At 54.2% G+C, this 19,186-nt stretch overlaps 1 protein-coding gene across 1 annotated transcript in view; it reads left to right on the forward strand.

Moving 5' to 3' along the window:
- The first annotated feature begins 8,777 nt into the window (after positions 1–8,777).
- The window catches only part of RASSF5 (Ras association domain family member 5), a 65,656-nt gene continuing 55,247 nt past the window's right edge, over positions 8,778–19,186 (forward strand). The window contains exon 1 of the mRNA XM_047705022.1: positions 8,778–9,284. Coding sequence (XP_047560978.1) covers positions 8,831–9,284 — 454 coding nt within the window. The 5' untranslated portion in view covers positions 8,778–8,830. The remainder of the gene's footprint in view (positions 9,285–19,186) is intronic.

Genomic DNA, 19,186 nt, shown 5'->3' on the forward strand with positions numbered 1-19,186 from the left:
AATACTGAGCTCGAGCACTACTGTGGGTCATTTTGAGTGTCCCATCATTTTGCCTAGAAGCTAGAATGGTGCCTGGACATTCAGATTCAGACAGACTTGTCTTTCCCCTGAACTCCATCCAGCCTCCCCTTAACCTCGCTACGCTCTCCACCTGGCCTGGAGAATGCAGTGAAGTAGCCCTCTTACGGGAGGAAGGGAGCTGGGAAGCTCCATTTGTGCACCAAAGCATGAAAACAACATTATGCTTGACTCTAGATAACCCTAGAAACCTTTCCTACCCATCTTCTTGAAGCCTCCATGTCCTCAGAGGCTGCACTGCCTCATGACCCAGAAGTGAGGTGCTTGAATCTGATGCCCTCCCTGCTGCTTCTCTATGGAAAAGACCAGCAGCCTCTAAAGACCCAGGAGAGGGTTGCTGGGGCAGGGGTTGCTAGCACTGAGCCTAAGCGGCTTTATGTATGCCATTTGGGGTGTGTGTGTGTGTGTGTGTGTGTGTGTCTCTCCATGGGGTCATTTAAGCCCAGTGGATTCCAATTCTGGGGCCCCTGGAGCCAGGTGCTACCTTGTGCCCCTGGGCCCTGGGCAACCTCGGGCCTTCTCTGCCTGCGTGAAGCTAGGGCTGACCCCTCTAGCTCATCAGAGTCCCCACAGGGACATCCCAGGATGGATTTTCCCTGGCAGCTGTGGCTGCCTCTGGCTCACACATGCTTGGTGGGGCTCAGCAAAAGAGCCTGGGATCCCTGAGAGCCAAGCACAGATTTTTGGGGGATGACAGGATCCAGGCTCTGTGCGCTCACAAGGAAAGCCCAGCAGAGAGAACTCGAAGGCTTTGGCAGAGGCGCTGTCGTGGATGCCTACCCCCATTTCAACTTCTGCAGAGGCTCTGATTCTCTGTCAGTAGGGAGCGAGGAAGTGGACCAAGGTCCGTGGTGCACTCGGCTCCGCAGACTTGACCTGAGCACCCGCGGGGTGCCAGGCGCCGTCACTGGTGGCCGAACCACACAGGTGACCGCCATGGCTTGCCTGCCCCTGAGGAGCTCACCGGGAGGCGGGAGGGGGGCAGTTCAGTGTCATGAGGAAAGGGCCGGGCCAGCGACACTCGGCTCAACGGCAGTGTGACCTCCCTGTCTCATGGCGCTGTGCTGAGGTCAGCCTGGGAGGGTGTCAGGGAAGGACTTGGGGACATGTGGGCTCTGGGGTGTGGCCTCCGCAGGTGAGCGGAATTACCTAGCAAAGAAGGCACGGCAGGCATTCCTGGCAGTGGGAACAGCACAGGCCGTGGTGTGGAAGGAACTGTAGGTATGTGAGTCCCTGAGAGGAAGCTCAGTGGGAAGTCGGTGTTGAGGAAAGGGAGAAGCCAGACCCAAAAGCTCCTTGTGGGCCACGATAAAGACCTCGAGCTTTGTCTCAGGGAACCACAGGTGCAGGTTGATGTCAAGTCCACCTGGGATTTTAAAGACAGGACTCTTCAGTGGAGGGTGTGTTGAAACACTGCGTGTCGGTCTCCTGGGCTGTGAAATGGCGGTGATGGCTGTCCAAGGGACCCGTAGAATAAGTCAGGTATTTCCACCGGTCCCTGAAACACCATGGGAGTTGTCTGCACACCCTGCCTTCCCTGACCTCACTTGGCTGTGAGGCCCCTGAGCAGGGGAAGGTCAAGAAACAGATTCTCTTGTCTCACTGGGCCGGGCCAGGCAGTGGCTCAGTTCTGTCACAAAGGTCTGGGAAGGACCCACATGGCATTCAGATTCACGGGGAGCATCCTCTTAAAACAGGCTGGGCTGGTTAAAAATGGGCCTCTCTAGGAGGACATAGGGGCGCGTCCCTACGGGAGAAGGGCAGGCTGCCTGGTACCTCCCTCCATGCCCTAGCGCCGCGGGCAGTCTCTCTCAGGAGCTCCTCGGTGTCCTCTTTAGAGGCTGTCCTGGTTCAAAACAGAGCTTCTGGGACCCACCCACGGGATTCCAGGCAGCCCGGGGTGTGGCCCAGGAATCCGCATTGTTGATGAGCTACCCTGTGACTCTCACACGAGCTAATGCTGGAGAACCCTGAGGCAGAGTTTGCAAACACCCTGCAGAGGACACATGAATGGCCCCGCAAAGGGCAGGACGCAGTAGATGCTTGACTAAACGCCCCCCCCACCTCCATCCCCAGCTGACCGCTGAGGCCAGGGGAGCCAGGCTAGGGGACAGCAGAGACCCCCACAAGGGCCCGACTGCTCTCCCACCGCACCCTACCATTTGCTGTCACGGGGCTGTCTCACTTCAGCCGGGGGGCCTCAAAGGGTTTCCACAAGGAGCCCTTCGGGGTTCACTTCCGAGCTGCCTCCGGGATTTTGCCCAGGATGGCATTCCCGGCTTCTTTTCCCTTTTCCTTGCAGAGAACCTTTAGGCAAGTGGTGCCAGTGGCGGGGGGGTGGGGGGGACGCCAAGGCCTCAACTGCTTGAAGGAGCTTCCAAGGGAAGTAATCCGAGGCTACTTCTGATTATGTCCCTTGGGAGCTCCTTCAAGCAGTTGGGTCCTTTCCCTGCCCTTTTGCAGAGAGACATGGCGTGTGTGTGGTGGGTGGGTGGGTGGGAGATGAGAGATGGGAATGAGGACAGGAGAGGGGGTGGGAGGGAGGACGGAGAGGAATGGAGTGATAAAGAGATGGAGAGGGAAAAGGAGGAGGAGGATGGGAGGGAGGGGACAGAGATGAGGGGAACAAGATAGAGACCCGGAAGGAATGGGGTGGGCCGTGTGTGGGCATAGGGGTACTGTGGTGAGAGCAGGGCTAGCCTGGAAGGCCACCAAGGCCACGGTGCTCGTACTGGTCTGTCCCAGTCCCGGTCCCTGGCTTCCTGCCACAGTGATGGGCCCCAAGCAGGCTTAGTGCTGGAATGTAAGTGGCTGTGGCTTGGAGCCTCCCCTCTGGCTGAGGGGGAAAAGCTGCTGACAAATACGCCTGGAATAGCTGAGTTTTTCCACATGGAAAGAAGAAACGTACACACAACCGGGCTTATCATAAGTCTGGCGGAGTGACTTGGGATGGAAAAATTCCGTAATTGAGAGGTGGACGGGGGAGGCACCACTGAATCCTGGCCAACAAGCCCCCCCCACCCCCACCCGGCATGGGGACACCTTTCCAGGAGCCCCCACATCCCTGCTGAATTCCTACCCTCGTTTGTCCTCTTGTCCTAAGTACTGTCAAGGACCTACCTAGCTGTTACCCGTGGGAACACTAGCACTCGGTGGCACTCGGTGACCAAGAGAAAACCCAACACCTGAAGTGGGGATGGGGTCCTACCAACCTTCACCTGTGGCCCAGGAGGCAAGAAATCCCCCCCAGTGACCATCAACTTGGGAGGATGCACGTGAGTCTTAGAGTTCCCGACACTACCACTGTCACCCAGCCCCAGCAGGTCACTGGGTGCCTTCCGTTCTCATCGGGCCAGGCAATTCCTGGTCTCCTCACCCTGCAGGGGCCATGGCCTAAAGGGTGTTAAGAGATGAGTTTGGGATCAGGTACCGGTGGGAGCTGACTGCTGAATTCATTTTATTCAACACTGAGGAGCACCTCTTACTTTCCCTGGACTGTGTGATCAGAGAGGCCAGCAAGACCCAAGCAGGGAAGGCAAAATGTACAATGTAATTGTGACTCACATCAGGATGATGTGAGGGTTAGAGACACAAGCGACTTGGAGGAACCCAGGAGAAAGAGTGATGGGTCGGGTCTGGGCAACCCTGGCAAAGCTCCATGGCATTTGGGTTGGACCTCGAATGTTGAACAGGATTTCAACAGGGAAAGAAAAATGGGGAAGTATTTTGCTGATTCTTTAAACTCCATCTACAAAGTGAGATCAGAGATGTTTAAACACAGCCCTTTTTACCATACCAGCTGGGTCGTGCAAAGCCAAAAATCATGCGTTTGAGTCCAGACCATGACACCTTTTGGGGCCGGTCACATGACTTCTCTGAGCCTCAGTTTTCTCACCTGTAAAATAGGAATGTCAGCCATTTCACAGAGCTGCCATGGAGAGCAAGTCAATCAAGCCCAAAGTGCCAGCCCATGGTAAGCACTGAATGCGTATTTTTTGAGTAAATATGTATAACACATAGCATTTGACGAGAGACGTTTACAAACATTTTAATTCTCCAACAACATTTTATTATGGCCCCGGCTGAACCCTATTACTGAACCCCATTACTTGGACCCCCTGGGAGGCTGAGCTCTGGGTCCAACAGGCTGCCCAACAAGGGAAGGAAGTCGCCGGCCGAGCTATAACCCTGTGCTCAACAAGGGTGAAAGCATTTCCCCTCAGATGTCTACATCAGGGCGCACGATCCCCGCTACCCATTTGCTCCAGTTTTCAGAGTGGGGTTGGTGAGGCACTTTAATCAACTTCTAGAAAACACAGCCAGTACCCAGACTTCTTGGATCTCTGGAAGTGGAGTCTGGGGATACACATTTGGAACAAACTCCTGTTCCTAAGGTACCGGAAAGTTCGGGGCTGTTGTTGCCTTAGCCTGTCCCACCCTTGCTCAGGCAGACGCAGGGCTTCCTCCATTCGGGTCTGCTCCTCAGAGGGGTCTCTCCTGACCCTCGAACCGAAGAGTTGACCCTGACTTTTTCTGTCCTCTTAACGTGCTTTACTTTTCACTATAAAGTACTCAGGACCCGACATTACCAACATTATGTCTGCATGGTTGTAATCTGGCTCTCCCACCAAATGGAAGCTTCAGGAACATGTCCATTTCGCTTCTGGACCTTTAGCACCGACAGCAGCCCCCACTCACTTAGCTACCTGTTTAAATGAAGAACTGCTCTGTGCCCCCTGAAGCTTTGCCTTGGGTGCTGTTTGCCAGATACTTTAGCTCTTTCCCCATTCTGAGCACATGACGGCATTGCGCCTCTTGCTCCCCTTGTGGGGCTGGCTCGATGCATAGGAGCCTCCAGGGTCGCTTGGCTTCCCTCCGGCCCCATGGCTGGCAACGTGAGATGTGGTGGCCGCTCCATCAGCACGGGGCCCTGAGTGGCTTTGGGGAAGAGCCTCCCTGCCAGCTGGCAGAGGGCAAGTCATAGGAGTGAGAAAGAAGTTTCTGGTTTAAAGGCAGTGAGGTTTGCAGGCTGTTTATTACCGCAGCATAACCTAACCTGTCCTGACTGGCCCGGCGAGCCCATGCAAACAGCTGGTCTCTCAGAATCACTGGGAGGTCCCCTACATGCTTTGGGGATTTCAGTGGCTTCAGATGCCTCAAAGCCAAACAAAACCAAAAACTTCCCCTTCAGAAAGTCAGGATGCGTTCTGTCCTTCCCCTTTCCTTCCTACTGGGAAGCTCAGCAGTGGTGGTTGGGGGTGAGGGCAGCCCTGAAACAGCTCGCCAGCCCCCTCCCCCCATGGAGGAACCAGCACGCTCTGGACCACCTCTGAAGTGACCTCACACACTGACCACACACTCAAACGACTGTCATAATCCTTCCCCTTGGTCCAAAATAAAAACAGCACACCTACTCCTCTGGGAGTGAGTCACACACAGAAAAAAAAGTCGATGGCTATGAGCCAAGAGGATCTGCGAACATGGGAAAATCTGCCAGTGGAGGTGTCTGGGCAGACGTTGTGGTCTTTCCCTGGTGGCCTGCCTGACCAAAGAGCATCCCAACAATTCTGAACCTCAAGCATCAACTCTCCAAGACGCCAGGCATCGTCCTGACCCTCCAGTGAGACTGGAGTTTATTTAGTACTTCCTCTCTGGGGAAGGAGGACTGACTCTTGAGAGAGAGAGAGAGTGTGAGAGAGTGTGAGTGTGTGTGTGTGTGTGTGTGTGTGTGTGTGTGTGTGTGTTGTGGGAGGGCCTGCTCCTTCAGGGAAGAAGGGGACTGGGCTGGGAAAGATGGTATCAAAGGACGCAAGGAGCCTCCTGTTGGGGGTCAGGGGTGGCAACTACCTCTCCTGACCTCAATTTCTTGGCTCAGGCAGATGAACCTTAAGATAAACTTGATAAACTTTTTGGGTTGGTTACATGAACTTAACGTATCTCCCTCTTCATCTCCGTTCCCATCCCAGAAGCCAAGTGTAGGGCTTTGGCCGGGCACAATCTCCTCCACCATTCCAGGCTGAGAGCAGCCACCCCCATTCCTGCATATCAGAGCTATAGCAGGAAGGGAAAGTCAATTTTTCTGTGCAGCTCAGACAACTGGGAAGGGGTTTACATCTGATTGTTCTAGATGGTCCTCAGTTTCCCCGGGCTCAAGGAGGCACTCATCCCATGAGACTCTCTATCTAGGGGATCTGGGCTGGGCTGCCCAAACTCATGCTTGGGGGGGCAAGGAGGGGGACAGAGGACAGAGATGGCAATTGTTGATAATTATTTCACAAATGGCATTTCAGAACTGGCCTTTCAGTGATGTGCTCTTTGCCAGGTCTTTTCTTCTTGCCACACCAAGCTGTCACCCAGAGCTCAGGCTGGGTCCACACCCTGGACCCCACCCAGCTCCCTGCCTCCTGGGAGGCAGTGATCTCCTCCGATGAGCCTCAAGCCTGTGGTGATGGATGGATAACAGAGGGGTGGGTACAAGCAGATCTTTATATGCATGGCAGGTTTCTGCAACAGCCCCGAGAAAGCTGTTTGCAGAAAAAAAAGTGGAAGAGGTGGGAATAAGTGACCAAAAAGGCAAACTGTACTTTCCTGCATGAACATTGAGCAGAAGGCATTCAGGGATAGCAAATTCCCCTCCTAATGAGTTCTTCTCAGAGTGTCCACTGAAGCTTACCTGCCCCATGGCGGGAAAATGGTGAAGCCCACCTTATCACCACCGTAGATCTAGAGTAGTGGACTCCTTGGGCACAAGGTAGCAGCAGCAACACCACTTGGAAATCTGTTAAAAATGCAACATCTCAAGCCTCAGCCCTAAACTCCTACTGACTCAGAAACTCCGGCGGTGGAGCCAGTAATCTGGGATTTAACAAGCCCTCCAGCAGATTGCACGCCAAAGTTGGAAGCCACGGATGAGAGGGAAAGCAAGGTTCAGAGGGAGGAGCAGAAAGGTGGGGGAGGGGAGTAAAAGGGGTGGTTCATCGTGCACCCTCCCTCATCTCAGTTCCTTCTGCTCTGGAACACTGTGAGGTTGGCTCTTTTCCCTTGTGCCCGGAAATCCCCTCCTCAGGTGAGAAGTTCCAGCCTCTGGTGAGACCCCGGGGACCCAGCACATGTCCTCCGCTACAAATGAGGACGACTCTCTGACTGCCGCCACCACGGAGGAAAAGCCATGGACCCAAGCGGTCTGGGAATTCCCTGACCACTTGACTCTTGAAATTTCAGGAATTACCTAAAAATTATCTCCAAGGTGAAAGAAAAAACAAAAGTGGAGATTCCCCTACCAGACACTAGGGGGAGTCCCATTCCTGGCCTGGGAAGGAGAGGATGCGTTTCAGGTCTAGAGGAATTTAGCTTTTTTCCAAAGTTGGTGGCTGGCGACTTCTGTTAAATCAACCAAACTGAACCCCAAGTTGTAAGAGGATAGTCCGTGATCACCGCGTCAGAGTGGCGGATCGCAAAAGCATTTACTTGTCTTCCCAGCCCCAGACTAATTTACAGGCAAAAAAACCCCCACAAAAACCCAAAACACAACAACAACAAAAACCAAACAAAAACAAACAAACAAACAACTGTAGAGGCCGGAGAGGGCCCCGGATCATGCAGCTGGCCTGTTTAAAGACCCAGCAGTCCTGTTCCCCGCCCACGTGAGACGATCAGGACAGGCTGCGTACTTTGCGGGACCCAGTGGAAAAAAAAATGCTGGAAATTATCGAAATGTTATTAATTTTTGAATAATAATTCAAAAATTATTAAGACTTTCAAGATGGTGAAATCAGAGCATTCAAATGGAAGTTATGAAGCCGGCTCTGGCGCTAGCAGAACGGAATCCGTCTCTGGGTCCCACAAGTGAGCTGTCCGTCCCTAAGGCGGCGTGGGGCTTTCGGGGCTGGCGTTTCCACAGTGGTTCCTGGAGCAGCTGTGGGAAGAGGCGGGTTTGACTTGGGAAGGCAAGCTCTCCCAAGCCATGGGGCGAGGGAGCGCTCTCCCGATCCAGGGCCCAGGATCACGTAACCCCCGTTTTCCGGGAAAGGAATATCCTGCCAGGCAGGGCCGCCCAGGGAGGGGAAATCCAGCAAGAGTGAAAGTCGCAGGGGACAGCCTAGCCCGCCGCGGAGGCGGCTTCCCGCGGTCAGCCTCGGAAGCGTCCCCCGTCGCGCGTCCCTCGGAGTCACGCGACTCGGCGCTGCTGCGGGAACCGGAGCGCCGGCCGGGCCTGCCCGACCCACGCGCGGCCGGCTAGCCTGGAGGCGGCGGCGAAGGGGCGCCAGGGCGCACACCCTCCCGTGGGCAGGAGAAGCGGGAGGGGGGCGCGCCGACACCTGGCCTAGGGACGTCTCCATAGACCCATTCCCAGCTAGTTCCCAAGCCTTTCCCTGCCGCCCGCTCCCTCACCTGGGCGTGTTGGGGTGCGGGGGTGCGGTGGAGGCGGGGACCTCCAAGTGGTGGGAGAGGGAAGGAGGCAGGGCTGAAGGCTGACGGTCCCGAAAGCAACTCCTCTTCAGCTGCCCCAGTCGTCGGGTCTGCTTCCCGCAGACACCCCGAAACCCGCGCTCGCCCCGGCTCCCCGCCGCTTGGCAGATCGGTAGTTCCCCGGGGCGCCTTACTGCCGCGCGCGGGTCTTCCCGCCCCCGCCCCGCCTCGCCCCGCCCTGCAGGCTGCGGTCCCTTTAAAGGCGCGCTCGTGTGGGGCCGCCCTTCTCTCGAGGCTGACTCGGGAGCCGCGCCACCGCTGCGAGCCGCCCCGCTCGGCCGGCATGGCCATGGCGTCCCCGGCCATCGGGCAGCGTCCCTACCGGCTGCTCCTGGACCCGGAACCGCCGCGCTATCTGCAGAGCCTGAGCGGCCCCGAGCCGCCGCCGCCCCCCGGCCGCTCCTCGCGCCGCTGCGCCCCCGCGCCCCTCTCCACCGCGCCCGGGGCGCACGAGGGGCGCGGCGCCCGGAGGGCGACCCGGGGGGACCCGGAGCCCCAACCGCGGGCCTCACGACCCGCTCGCCCTCTCCGGCCTGGTCTGCAGCAGAGACTGCGGCGGCGGCCTGGGGCGCCCCGGCCCCGCGACGTGCGGAGCATCTTCGAGCAGCCGCAGGATCCCCGCGTCCCGGTGGAGCGAGGCGAGGGTCACAGCTTCGCCGACCTGGCGCTGCGGAGCGGCCGGAGCTGGTGCGACCTGTGCGGACGAGAGGTGCTGCGGCAGGCGCTGCGCTGCGCTAGTGAGTGTGAGGGGCAGGGCAGGGGAGGGGCGCGCGGGAAGCCAGCAGTCCGAGCCCGGGAGCTGCCGCGGGGCTGGCGCGGGGGACGGGCATTGCCCTTCTCCACTTCAGCGAAGGGAGACAGGCCCGGGAGACTCTGCTCTTAGCCGCCTGGCGGGTATGCTTTAGTGACCGCCTACCGCCCAGGTACGGTGGTGCTGTGTTTAACAAATACCCCTTTCCCTGACAAGTGCATACCTCGCTCCGCCACACACACACACACACACACACACACACACTCACACTCTCTCTCTCTCTCTCTCTCTCTCTCTCTCTCTCTCTCTCTCTCTCTCTCTCTCAGGCTGGGGATGATGACCACCGCGGCAAGGTCATTCCGTTGTCTCACACGCACTCTCTTGCTTTTGTTGAAGCTTCTTGACAGTGGGTCATGAGACTGGTATTGATATGGCCATTTGATCCCTGCTTATTAGCGTTAATGGGAATATGGCTTGTTTGTCGCGGGTGGTGCAGGCCCTTGGCACATGCCCCCCTGTGGTACGCCTCTCCTTTAGGGCACACTGATGGGACAAGAAAGAGACCTGGTTAGGCTTTGAATGGAAATGGGCTGTAAGGTTGACGTGAGCTTGAGGTCACCCCAGACCTGTGCCCCGCCCCCCTTTGCCTTTCACCTCTGGCCCTCAAACCTTTGGACTCTGCTCTAAATATTTGGCAATGCCCTGTCTCCCCTCCTCCTCCTCTTCCCCCTCCATCTCCTCCTCCTCCTGGGTTACTGCACCAGTCCTCAGGCTTTAAAATTCCCCAACTTCCTGTCCAGTACTTTCCTCCCCGGAGCTCTCAGGCCCCTCCAGCCTCCTTTGGAGTCAGACTCTTCTTAAAGCTGGACTGTGGACCACTAGACCCCCAGGGTGTAGACTTAACTGAGCAAATTTGCAGTCTTTTTGGAGGTTGGGGTTATTTTCAGGTGTGTGTATTTCTTTAAGGGGTGCCTTCTCCCCACCCCCATATTTGTGGTTGCCATATTTGGTGGAGGATATCCACATCCATGTGTTTATGTGTTTATAGAGATAGTTTAAATATCTGAAGTACAAAGCACAGAGGAGGGCAGAGCCCCTAACAAGCGTCTCTGGAAATGGTGTGTGGGTTGTATCTGTCAGCAAAGGCCCTTCCCTCTTGCCCAAAGGCCGGGGGCTCCCATCTGACTGCAGCAGCCACTTCCCTATCAGGAAAACCCTACCTTGCCCTCCCCCCCCCCCCCAGTTCACAGCAGAGGCTGGGCAGGGTGCCTCCTAGCTTCAGGGAAGGAAAGTTCACATTCTAAGCCAGTGTCAAGTGGAAGGGAAAGATTGGAGGGGAAAGGACGTGGTGCTCCTTCCACCACCAGAACTCACTGTTTAGGTGCTAAGACAAAAGGAAAGAGCAAACTTTAGAGAGGCGTGTGTTGTGGGTGGAGGACTGCTGTCACTCCATAAAGGCTCCTGACCTTATAGTAGAATCACATGAAACTTGCCCATGGATGTCTTGGCAACGATCACCCTCTCAAGGGTCGAGGCTCCTTTACTGTATCCACTGATTCTCTAAACACAGACGGAGGCGTTATTCTCACTGTCATGGATTTAGTTGTGCTGAACCCTGGCAAATCCAGTTCACTGGAATTCTAGTTTGTAGTAAGGCATTTGGGGACTCCATCAAGCAGGGATACCTGAATACCAGAGAGGGAGCAGAGCTGGTGTTTGTCATTATTAATATTTAACTGCTTGTGGACCCGTGGCTGGATGGGAACAGTTGAGACACGTTCTGAGGTGCAGATGAGCCGTGGGCAGGTGGAGACACAGCTGGCCACAATCACTGAGCATCTTTCTTTAAGTTGAAGATCTCATTCCGTGGTGGGCTTGGTGTGTTTTATCTTTGTTTCAAAAAGCAAGGTTCAGAAATATGACTTTATTTATTTTTTTTTAAAAGATTTTTTTATTTTATTTATTTGAGAGAGAGACAGTGAGAGAGAGCATGAGCGAGGAGAAGGTCAGAGAGAGAAGCAGACTCCCCATGGAGCTGGGAGCCCGATGCGGGACTCGATCCCGGGACTCCCAGGATCATGACCTGAGCCGAAGGCAGTCGTCCAACCAACTGAGCCACCCAGGCGTCCCAGAAATATGACTTTAAAAAGGCAGCAGCAGACAGCAATTAAGAGAACAGACTGAGGGGCGCCTGGGTGGCTCAGTGGGTTAAAGCCTCTGCCTTCGGCTCAGGTCATGGTCCCAGAGTCCTGGGATCAAGCCCCGCATAGGGCTCTCTGCTCAGCAGGGAGCCTGCTTCCTCCTCTCTCTCTCTGCCTGCCTCCCTGCCTACTTGTGGTCTCTGTCTGTCAAATAAATAAATAAAATCTTAAAAAAAAAAAAAAAAGAGAACAGAACAGACTGAAACCAGAAGACCTGAGTTCGAATCCTTACTCTGCCACTTACTCTCTGTGTCATTCTGGGCCTTTCTGTGCTCTGCTTCCTTGTTATAAAAAAGTGGGGATAAAAACGTTACCTACTTCATTGTGTTAATGTGAGAATTAAGTGAATTAATGTACGTAAAGTGTTTAACAGAGTGCCTGGCAAAAGGCGTTATGAACGTTTAATGCAATATGAATGTTAGTGTTATCCCCTCCCATCCAACAGCTGTCACAATTTGTCTGAGCTCGTGACACCTCTGAGGTCACTTTTCCAAGCAGCGAGTACAGTTCTCGAACCCTGCGTGGCCGAACTAAGAAGGGAAGTGAGTGCCGTGAGCATCGCAGAATGTGTGGGTTTGAATTGTCCTCCAGAAACACTTCTGCTTCCTGTGGCTGAGGAGTGTCCCTGCTGAATGCCAGTGGCTTCGAGAGCACTGGGACATTGGCGCCTTGTCTTTGTATCACTTGCGCCCAGCAAAGTGCCAGGCACAGAGCAGCGTCAGTAAGTAGCATTTGGTGAAGGCGGTGGCTTGTTTTTCCTCCTAAGTCTCTCTGCTCTTGGAAACAAGCAGAAGGGCTGTGGTACAGGAAGGACCTCTGTCTGGGCAGGAGGCTGACAATGGGTGGGAGCTATGTTAGAAATATGGAGTTTTAATAAGGAAAATTTTAGAAAGCTGTCTTCCCACTGCCTGCCTGCCTCTGCAGTGAAAGACCTTCCCACCTAGCCTAACCCCTATGTCCAGGTCTGTAACTGATTCTGGGTAAGGCTGGATTTGCCTGTCAGGAGGTTCAGAGTTAATGTTAATTTCCAGGATTAAAAAATCGTGTTTAAAAAAAAAAAATCATGTTTAGTAGATAAGGGAAGAACTCCAGTGGGAACTGGAAGAGAGAGAGAGATACTGAGAGACAGAGAGAGAGAGATTCTGTGGGGGCACGTGTGTTTTGGGGTGGGGGCAATAGCAGTGGTGAGGGCCCACTTCCAGCACTCCGGGGATGCAGGGCCGGCAGCAAACACCCTGCAGAGTTACCCGCTGCCCTTTGGCTTTGCGATCAGTAAACACCCGTTAGAGGTTTTGGACCCTTTCTTCTATAGAAGGCACAGAGTTGACCTTCTAACGTTATCTTGTTTTGTGGGTATGCAAGCCATCCCGGACCAGGTTTTGGGGAAACCAAAGTTCAACTCCACAGGCAAGGAGGGATGCTGGGACACACCTTACACGATGCAGTGAATGCCCACGGGCTTCTCCGGAGCCGTCGTCCCTCGTTCAGGACTCTGAGGTGTTATGGGATTGGAATTATAGGGTTGAAAGGGGAGCCCTGGGGCTCCTTATCCTACCCCCTACTTGATAGATGTGTAATTATGATGTGAAGAGGAGGTGCTCTCCATGAACCTCAGGGACAGAGGACTTCCTGGGGTGAGACTGATGTCCCACAGGGCCCCCCTGGCCAGCCCTCCCAGCTCTGCCTTGTCACTTCATTGATGGCTGCGCTCAGCCCACCTCTCTGTGAAGACTGGAACCGCCCATGCGACAGCCACGGGATCCTGGGGAGTCCCCTCTTGCCATGATTTCTTTGTGGAAGAGGTTACTGGACATTGACACTGAGTTTTCCTACAGCAGACCCGAGAACTCTTGGGCACCTGGAAAGTATTTTATTTGTCTAGTATGCCCAGCAGCTTTGAAGTGTGTGGCTTGAAGTCTTTTCACAGACTCGGGCCCCTGTTTGGCTGGGGAGGTTAGGGAAAAGGACACTGAGCTTTTAAAGAGAGTGGAACCCCGTCTCCAGTTTCCCCTGCCCTGGGCCCTAATTGGGGTTTTCTTCTAGGAAGAGTCCTAGTGGAATGAGTGTGTGTGTGTGTGTGTGTGTGTGTGTGTGTGTGTATTTGGGGACAGAGAACAGATCTGGAATGCTCTGAGGGAGGCCTCCTGAGGTCCCCAAGCTGTATCTTGTTCCCTCTTCTCCCTGCTTCCTGTCTTCTGGAGAGATGAAAGTGAAAGCATTAAATGTGGGCTTAATTGTCCCCCCACTTCATCAGAGCATGAAATTTTGTGATTATGGAGGGAAGGGGGCTTGAATCCCAGGTACAGTCAAAAATGATTAATGCCACTTGTCTGCCAGCCTAATTAGACTTGGTAATGAACGTGTGTGTTCTCCTGCTGATCCTGCAGAGTTGTTAGGTGGAAGTGAATTGACATCTCCCCTCAGCTGAGGCTTTGGTCTGGGATCCTCTCTCTCCCCTCCCAAGTTTATCAGTCACTCAGGCCGGGCCCAGCCCTGTGCAAGTCTGCCCAGAGTGACAGGGAAAGGACCGTCCCCTGCCTGTCTTCCAGGGCTGGCTCATGGGGGTCAGGAAAGAGTGTGAGGACAGGGGCGGGAGGCTCAGGCTGCGCCCAGCCCACCTCTGCCGAGCATAGGAAGGATTCTTCACAGGCCATTAGAGCCTTTTCCCTGAAGAGCCCAAGTGATTTCCATGCTTGCTTCTGCATTCATCCTTGGAATGGCTTCCTGAGGTCAGAGCGCAGGGATGCTGCTGCCCAGGGCTTACGTGGGCAAGGAAGTAGTGCCCGACCCCCCGGCTGGGGGCAGGACGAGGTTAGAGCCTCTCAGGTGGGGCGAACCTGGCTGGCCTCGAAGGCCATGGGGCCAGCTCAGGCTGTCCAGTCCTTTCCCTCCTTCAGGCCATGCCCAGCATTTCTGGGTCAGAAATCATGCCCCTGGGGGCTCTTTTGCAGAGACCTCTCTGGCTCCCACCCCATTCCTCAGTTTCCCCATGGAAGGAGCAGCTAGCCACTCTTGCTCTGACCAGGGTACTATTAAGGCTGATGAGGAAGCTGTAAATACTCCTCTGGCCTTATCAGAGGCCCTTCCTGTTTGCATTCCTCAGATGACAAGGTGAATATTCTTGGGCAGGTGAATATTTGTGGGTGCGCAGAGCATGTGAATGGAACGTACCCCCCAGCCCCAGCCCCAGCCGAGCTTCCGTCGGCAGCCAGCCTTCCCTCTCACTCAGAGATCTGCTGTGCTGGGGGCTGGATGCTGTCTGCACCCCCAGGCCACCCACTGGCTCCGCTGGGTCCCGGCTCTCTGCTGTCTGGGTCGGGGAGGGTGGGCGGCGCTGAGGCTGGGAAGGTCAGTCCTGACGGGGGAGATGGCTGGGCATTTAGTCATCTGTGGGTTTTTTTTCCAAGAGACTTTGGCAAGCTTCTCGCCACATGCTCAGGGCAGAATCTTAGGGTTGGGAGGGGAGCTGAGCCAGCTTTTCGACTTTGGGGAGAGAGCAAGGAGGCCAAAGTGGTGATGTCAGACAGGGCATCGGGCTCTGGTTTAAGTGGAATCACATCCGCGTGGGGGACTCGCTGTGGGGGCCCCGTTCCGAGGTTAAGACTATCTTGACTCAGGCCTGGGGGGGGGTGATGTTTGGGTGCTCTCTGAAGCACCCCACACACCATGCAGAGGAGACCTGGGCCGAGCCCAGTGCACCCCGAGAGCGCTCCATAGTGTGGTCATTGGCTAGAGTGGCTGACGAGTTCATGTGGGGCCTGTTGCTGCCTGCCTGTGGTTCTTGGCATAGAGAAAGTTCTTGAGATGCACCCACAGAACAAGCAAGGATGTTGGCTTCCTATTTTGCCCCTTTGGGACAGGAAGGAAGAAGAACAGCAGGGATCTGTCCTGGCAAGGAGCCAGGTGCGTGGCCTCCCTGTGGAGACTCTCCTGTCCTGACTGAGGGGTCTGGTGCCTGCTCGTTTCTGTAGAACATCCCAGCTTTTCTTCAGGATTTTCCTACCCACCCACACCGACCGCTTTGGCTTCATGGAGGGCATCAAGGAGAAAAGCTTGAGCTCACATGGTACCGAGGGGTTTGTAGGAAGGTGGTGCTGGAGAGTCCAGTGTGTTCATTCCTGCCTGTCACTGGGAGGCAGGGAGCAGGGTCTGTCACTCAGCTGTGACCACAGCGGGGCTGGCTCATGTTTATTCTGCCGGAGAGGGCCTGCACCCCACCTTCGGCTCCCCCTCCCTGTTTCTTGAACAAACATTTCCAGGGCAGGGCAGGTCTTACCCAGATGTCTGCAGTGGCTGCTAGAGAATGAAACCTTGGCTTACATGGACCTTTAAGAAGTCGTACCTAAAGGTCAGGGAGTAGCAGACTCCCTGCTGAGCAGGGACCCAGAGGTAGGACTTGATCTCTGGACCCTGGGATCATGACCTGAGTCGAAGACAGAGACTTAACGGACTGAGGCACACAGCTGCCCTGGGTTTGTTTTTTTTTTTTTTTTTAATCCTTTTGTATTTTGTCCCCCTTTTATTGACTTTTTAATCCTTTCATGTTTTGTTTCTACTGAATGTTGGCTCTGGAAAAGAATTATCCTCATGTTTGCTGTAGATACAAATTGGTGTCCCATGGGAGTATTTACATGAAACAAAGTGAGTTGAGAATGAAAGAATTATGGGAGTGGAGGTGGCCTGGCCCCATCTGAAGCCTTTTCTTCCTTTCTTTCTTTCTTTCTTTTTTTAGATTTTTATTTATTTATTTGACAGAGAGACAGTGAGAGTGGGAACACAAGTAGGGGACAGTGGGAGAGGGAGAAGTAGGCTCCCCGCTGAGCAAGGAGCCCGATGTGGGGTTTGATCCCAGGACCCTGGGATCATGACCTGAGCCAAAGGCAGACGCTTAATGACTGAGCTACCCAGGGGCCCCTGAAGCCTTTTTTTCTTCATTGACTTGCACAGTGGGCTGGGGCTGGTGGGATCATGGCCCTCTCACAGGGGAGAAAACACAGCATTTAAGGAGGCAAAGGACTGCTCGAAGATGACCCAGATGGGAAGTAGCAAAACCAGCACCAGAACCCAACACAGCATTTTGCCTTATAAGCTAATGTCATTCGAACACACAAGTTCATTGAGTCCTCCTCCTTCGTCTACCCCCCTTCCACCAACGAATGCTGAAATGTCCATAAAAAGAGGTACAGAATAAAAAAGAGGGTGAGCCAATGGGTGGATGAGCCATGTGCCAGCTAGGCGGTCAGCCAGTGCCTGGATAATCGAGGATTGGCTGCACTTAAGCTGTTTTCAACATGTGGTTTCTAAATAGATTTTCACCATGCGTAAATCATGAGATCTTTGAACAAAAGGTGAAGTTTTTCTACGTCCCAAATTAAAAGAAGAAAGTCTTTCTCTGGCCCTGCCTCACCCCCACTGGTGATCGGAGTATGTACTGTTGGCATGGAAATACAGGTAGGAGGTCTTTTCCTGTTCTATGCCTCCTCCTTGCCCTGACCAGGGTCAGAGTTCATGACCAGGAACCACAGCAAAATCAGGTTGCGTCTCAGAAGGGACAGTTAGGGTGAAGAAGGGCTGGTTAGGGGCTTTAATATAAATCGAGGTTTGCCTCATGGACCTCTGGCCCTATCCCAGGCGGTGGTGTGGCCACATGGGGACCAGCGAATCTGGGGAACCCCCTGCCCCAACTCTTACCCTATCTCTGACCCTCTCTGTTTCTCCAGGTCAGTCTTACATGTGGGTATCATTGCTTACTCGCCTTGCTGACTTGGAGGAAGCTGTTTTTTCCATTCAAAGCTGAATGGAAGCTGGAGGTTTTGTGGTTTCTGTTGAAACAATTGTGTCCTTTCTGCAAGGGAGGAAAGGATTTAAAAGAAAACAAAACCCCTCATACTATCCAAGGGAACAACAGATCCCAGCTGTAACTTGATTTGTGAGAGAAAGGGATGGACAACTGGTATGTAAATGCATATTAGGGTGACAAATATTTTCAAGAGTGATCTGGAGTTCCCTTTATGGGAATGGGGCATTTCAAGGTAAGAATGTATTGTAGCCCCCGCCCTTGAGATAGGGAAGGCTGTTTCTCCCAGTTGTGTTGGGCCTTGGCTGGGCTCCCACCCCAGCAGGCAGGTCATCTGGTCGGTGCTTAGACACTGGGTTATGAGAGTTCATCGCATAAAGCCCCCAGCCCCCAGATAATGCTCCTCCTAGACCCTCCCTACAGTTTTCTATCTGTCCAGCTTTCACAGGGTCAGGAAGGAAGATTCTAGAGCCTCCCAAAGCTCATCCTCCCATGTCTGCCAGTTCTCTCCTGCTGGCTCCTCCGATGGCTTAACCTGCAAAGAACAGCTCTGTGATGAGGAGAAAGGAGAAGTGAGATCAGTAAATCCTCAAGCCCAAAGGGGGACCTTCAGGAAGGGCTTTTCCGCCATTCACTGTGACTCTTAGTAGAAGTTCTCTAGCATGCGTGTTGCCTTCCCTGAGAGTGGAAATGGGAATGCCACCCCATCCAGGGCTCACTCAGGCAGGAGTTTTAGAACCCCTGGGGATCTCCCAACCCTTGCTCGATGGCTCCAAGTGTCATTTTGTGACCAGCCTCTTCTCTGCAGAAGCTGCTGGGTAAACTAGAGGGCAGCCATGGGCAGCCCAATCTCCCTGAGGAAGGATGAGGGAGAAAGAACCAATGTCCTGGCCTAAGGAAGGGTGCCATTTTAGGGCATTTCTGTCTTAAATGAAGGACTTGCAAACAATGAGCTTTTATTGTCAAGCTTACAAACAAGTTTTTATTGTTCCTGCACCACATACTGAGGCCCTCAGCCGTGATGGGTGATCTAACAGGGGGACCCTCCACCCGGATTTCCTAGGAGGAGGGCAGATGACGGGGGGCCCAGTTTGGAGGAACAGAGTGTAGCTTAGGTTTTTCTGCCACTTCTCTAAGTGGGCTGGAGGACATGGCCTTCGGCTCAGATGCCACTCCGTGTTCTCTGTGACCTGGGGACAAACAACAGCACAGGGGAGTGGACCCTGGATGGTGGTTGCAGGAGGTCTAGCAGAGCTCACACCTGAACCCACTGGTGTTGACTTCTGGATCTAACACCCGGGCACTGGAGCACAGATGTGTAAATGCACCTTTATTTCCATGCACACCTGAGTCCTCTGCAGGCCAGGACGATGGCCCTCCCTTGTCTGGCAGATGGCCAGATGTTGGCAGATGAGTTCTGGAATCTCTGGCTTTCCTTTTCTGGAATCCCCAGTGGCTTTCCTGGAAGGCTTTGCAGCCAGTCTGGTGCTGGTGCTCGTTGCCCATCTCAGCCTGGGTGACAGGGCTTCTGGGAACTTCCCCGCTAAGGACTTGGTGGCTTCTGGGAGTCAGTGTTGAGGGATACCCTGTGAGCACCATTTTGAGGCAAGAGAACATTTCTATCCTATTTATGAGAGACTCTGTTCTTTTCTTCTTTTCTCTTTCTTCCCCCTTTTCGCTGCTTACCTCTCTCTGCTCACAGGCTCCTTCCCAGCCCAGATGGTTGAAAGCCGACACTCTTCCCCGCCCCTGGGCTTAGTGTGGGAGAATGTGAATTAGCCCCCTCATTCCCCCAGGAACCTATATAGCTGGTAAAGCGTTATTAATCTGCCATCCCCAAAGAAATCCATTAATGAGCTCCTGGGTCGAGCTCACGGTGTGAGATAACCG

This window comes from Lutra lutra, chromosome 15 (genome assembly GCF_902655055.1).
Source record: "Lutra lutra chromosome 15, mLutLut1.2, whole genome shotgun sequence".
NCBI classification, from domain to species: domain Eukaryota; kingdom Metazoa; phylum Chordata; class Mammalia; order Carnivora; family Mustelidae; genus Lutra; species Lutra lutra.